Below are 4960 nucleotides of genomic sequence, written 5' to 3'. Positions count from 1 at the left end.
AGAATAACCAGAACTGTCATCACTTCCAGAGGACTCTTCTTTATGAACATGCTCGATGATTTTTGCATAACAAGCTGTTCCACTTCTCTGATCATCTTCACCAAACTGCACTGACCAGTCACATCCCTCATCAGCTTGAACAGCCAACGCCCGATTTGGATTTGAAGTTCCAGGCTGGCCCTGATTGTTATTAACTGCCACCATCCTCCTTTCACGGTTTTCTTGTTGGGCATTCACATTTGTAGTACTCGTCTGGTTTCTGAAAGGGTTGTGATTGCCTTGTTTTGTTGGTCGAGTGCACTCTCGTTTGAAGTGCCCTTTATTACCACAATTGAAGCATGTAACGGAATTAATATCAAACCCATACTTCGTATCTTTCTTTCCTTCCAACGAAGTTCTACCAGTACGAGCCATGAAGTCTTTGGCCCTTCTAACTGCACTTGCAAAAGCCCACTTAATATCCATCAACTCCATTTCTTCCTTGTCGATCTGTTGATAATCTTCATTGGTCATGTTGATGTTTCCAAGCTGACCTGCTACCAAACCACAGTAAGCACTGACCATTGTATTGATAATTTCCATATGCTCCTTAGCAACTTCAATGCTGAGGTGTGAAAGGTTTGAATTATCAACTCGGATTGTGTTAGGGTTTTGTGGTTGAGGATTGTTTGTATAGTGAGCCTGCTGTTGTTGTTGTGGAGGTTGGACTTGTGGCTGTGTTGGGACGGGAATGTAAGACCTTGGATCAAAAGCCGGAGCAACAGTTGATTGAGGAAACGGAAGAGAACTTGTGTTAGACACAAATGCAGTTTGCAGTTTAGGTTGCTGAGCTGCAGCGGATCTTGCCAAAACATCGAAGCCTGGAAGGTACATTTCTGTATTCTGAGGAGCGGGAGCTCGCTTTGTCTTCCTGATTTCTTCATCATTTTTATGTTCCAGCTTCTGAATGAACTCATAGATGTTAACCGTGTCTAGAGTTCCAGTATGCTTCAACAACTCAATAAAAGAACTCCATTTTGGAGGTAAAGCGTCAGCAAACCTATTCACCATGTCTTGTTGAGTAGATACAACCCCATAAGCACACATTTCACTAATCAGATGATAGAACCGTGTTGTCATATCATTTAGAGTTTCGTTTTCCAAAAATTGAAACGATTCAAACTCTTTCTTCAACAAATCATGACGAGACTTTCGAGTAGCTGCATTGCCTTCTCCTCTAGCAACTAAGGCATCCCACAATGTTTTCGTGGTCTTGCAGTAGGAGAACTGATGATAGATATCTTTGTTGAGTGCTTGTGTAAGTGTAGCAAAGGCCTTTTTCTCCAATTCATAAGCCTTCTTGTCATTTTCCAGCATGTTAGCATAACCTTCTGAAGTGGACGCCGCAACCTCAAGATTAGCATTGAATGCATTGATAAAACACGTCCAAAGATCGGTGCTTTGCCCTTGAACATACGTGTGAAAGCGGTTTTTCCATGATGGAAAGTCGTTCATATGATTCAACTTTGGTGGACGATTGTTGCTGCCCGTTTCACTTTCACTAATCAAAAGATTTTGAATGCTTTGACTTTGATTGGATACCAAAGCCCATTGACTTGGACTGATTGATGGCGGTGGAAACATGCTTTTTGCCCAAGCTGCAGCAGAGGTTAGCTCTTGACTAGATTGTGAGTCAATACTCCAGTCCCAAGGACTTGTACAACTCATTTTGATGAAATACAACTAGAAGACCTACACAAACACAAACTGTTACAAGTTCAAACAGACACGAGTTGAAAGATACAGACTTGTTCGAAGGATCAAGACTTGTTCGAAGGATCAACAGTGTTCGAAAGATCACTGTTGAGTTTCGAGCAAAGACTTCGAAAGACTTCGAAAGACTTCGAAAGATTCACAATGAAAGATCCTTATCTTTCGACACTGATCTCGAAAGATTCACAATGTAAGATCCTTATCTTTCGAATAAAGATTTCGAAAGATTCACTATTGAAAGATCCTTATCTTTCGAACAATAATTTCGAAGGATTCACTATTTAAAGATCCTTATCTTTCGAATATATATATATCTTTCAACTAGATTCCCTGTATCGAAGGATAATTTTCTGACTGCGAAGGATGGGTCGAAGGATGATTATCTATCGAGCCTTCCTTGGTCGAAAGATGATCTTTCGATATCGAAAGATATCCTTCGATCACTTCTGACACAGCTGACACTGATATGACAGGTTGGTGAAAAGGTGATGGGTTGGTGAAGTCAACTTTCGGCAAAAGAGTATGGACAGACCATGCCTTTTCTACCAACTTTGATTTTGAAATAAAATATTCCCAAAAAGGAAAACCTTATCCAGAAAATCCGGTCACCGGAACCCACCGGAATTATGGCCGGAAATCACCAAATATCTTAAAAACAAGTTTTAAGTTACCCAACTCGCCTTTGAACACACCCGAAAGGTTTAGAACACGTTTTTATGTTTAAAAATGCAAGAAAACCACCAAAAACGGGTACTAAACCAAGTGTCCAAACACACCAAGACTTGAACAAACCCGGTTTTAAACAAGGTAAAGAGCCTTAGCTCTGATACCACTTGTAGGTCCCTCGTGGAGGATGAGGTTTAACCTTAACCTTGTTATACTAACCCACTAGCAAGTGCGGAATCCAAGCTAGTGAGCAAACCGGGATGAAGCAAGCACAAACACAAACACACAAGATTCACCGATTAACACCACTTGTATTAATGCGAATGAAAGGTTCCGGTTACAAGCACAATGTTTACAAATCAGTTTTGCAAACCCTCTAGTGTGTGTGTGTGTTCGGACAGAATGCTCTCCACTCTCTATCTCTCTGTGTGCACCTCCTATCAAGTCTGTCTCCTAACACACACTGCATGGGTATATATATACCCAGCACAGATTGTCTTGTCCGAAGGATCCGATAGATGGTCGAAGGATCATCTATCGACTACAAAGCCTTCGAAGGATTTACAGGGACCTCGAAGGATGATCTATCGAGGTCCATCAATCGAAGCATATCTTTCGAACTCATCGAAGGATAGAAGCAATCCTTCGATGACCCAACCTTCGACACAGACAACTTACAATCATGATCTAACTGTTTGTCCAAGTCAAACTAGGAGGATAGATGACTTGGTCAAACTTACAAGGCTAACTTAGACATCGTTTTACATCGAGACTGAATACAGACAAAGTACAGACACAAGTGCACCAACAAAACCCTAAGATTATGTTTATGTGATATGATCTTGTGTATAAGCAACTCATATGATTACTGATAGTGGTGGAATAGTTGAATTTGGGCTATGCTCCAACGGTTAACCATTCATGAAGTTAAAGAAACATTGAATGAGAGCACCTAATTGTTTTCACCACATAGTATTTGAATCTTTATTATACAATATAATAGATCAACGCTGTGAACCCTAATTTTTTGTTTTACGGCGTTGGGTTGTAGTTGGAGCGAATCAATTTAGATTTCTTAACTTAATAAGCTATGATACTGATATTATGTTTTACGGCTCTATTTTTATGGCGTCGGATTGCAGTTTGAGCGAATCAGTTCAGATTTCTAATGGAATTATGGTTTATTATATTATATACGTACAAATAGAATTGTATTAATTGCCAACTTGCCATATTGTACTGGCGATTTAGATGAACAATTTTCGCTATATTGTTTGCGAATTGTGAATGTTGATTTGTTTTTCCACTATTTTTCTTTCTATAAAAGAGTGAGATATTTATGTGATTTTTTCTAATCATTTCATATCCTGATGTTGATGATCTTTGTGTATAAGCAATTCATATTAGTGATAATGGTGGAATAGTTGAATTTGGGATATGGTCGAACATTTAATCATTCATGAAGTTAAAGAAACACCGAATACCATTTCATCTGTAACTCTTGAGACAATGCTTAATTGTTTTCACCATAGAATATTTGAATCTTGAATGTTGTACAAGTACAATATAATAGATCAATGTTGTGAAACACTAGTATTATGTTTTACGGCTCTATTTTTACGTCGTTGGATTGTTGTTTGAGCGAATTAATTCAGATTTGTAACTTAGTAAGCCATGATACTAGTTTTAACCTTGAATTTATGGTCAATTACTTTATATACAAGATTTGAATCTTGATTGTACAATATTATATATCAATGCTGTGATGAGTAGATATATTTTGTATCAGAATACTCATGTTTAATCTCATGGTTTCCTCATGGTATTGTTAATAAACAGGCACTTCTGATTTTGTGAAGCCGTGAAGATGCCCAAAGATAGAAGATCTTCGTCTAATAAGTGCAGGGCATCTCCCTATTCCTGTTACGACCAGAATGATGATAGAAAGGAACCCAAATCTCCCTCCCTACAAGTTGGATATGAAAGTGAATTTGAAGAAGCTAGATGCCCTATTTGTATGGAACACCCACACAATGCTGTGCTTCTACTTTGTTCTTCACTTGAAAAAGGATGTCGCCCATACATGTGTGACACGAATCCCCGCCACTCAAATTGTCTTGACCAGTTTCACATGTCAAATATGAATAAGGTGAGGGAACGAACTAAGCTTGCTTGCCCTTTATGTAGGGGTGAAATCAACGGGTGGGCTGTGGTTGACCCTGCTCGCCAATTCATGGACTCGAAAGCAAGAAATTGCTCACTTGCTACCTGTGATTTTGTTGGTAATTATACTCAATTAGAAGAACATGCCAGCCGTGTACACCCATGTCTTAGGCCAACAGATGTGGACCCTGAGCGTGAACTTGAGTGGAGACATTTGGAAGAAGATATGGGGGAACAAGGCATGCTCAATATGCAGTTTGAGTATGATGAAGATGATGACGATGATGGTGACTATGTTTTATCAGAATCTGAGCTGGCTTCCGACAATCTGTTGGATGATTCTGATAGCATGTTTGACTTTTCATCTGCAGATGAATAA

The 4960-nt window shown here is 39.2% G+C and overlaps 1 protein-coding gene across 1 annotated transcript; it reads left to right on the top strand.

Moving 5' to 3' along the window:
* The first annotated feature begins 4285 nt into the window (after positions 1 to 4285).
* Positions 4286 to 4960, top strand: LOC110901213. The gene has a single exon (XM_022148054.1). It carries the CDS (start codon positions 4286 to 4288, stop codon positions 4958 to 4960), a length of 675 nt encoding a protein of 224 aa, XP_022003746.1.

Source organism: Helianthus annuus, chromosome 12 (genome assembly GCF_002127325.2).
Source record: "Helianthus annuus cultivar XRQ/B chromosome 12, HanXRQr2.0-SUNRISE, whole genome shotgun sequence".
Taxonomy (NCBI): domain Eukaryota; kingdom Viridiplantae; phylum Streptophyta; class Magnoliopsida; order Asterales; family Asteraceae; genus Helianthus; species Helianthus annuus.
The sequence above is the reverse complement of the archived record's forward strand: the minus strand, read 5'-3'. Positions and strand labels throughout refer to the sequence as shown.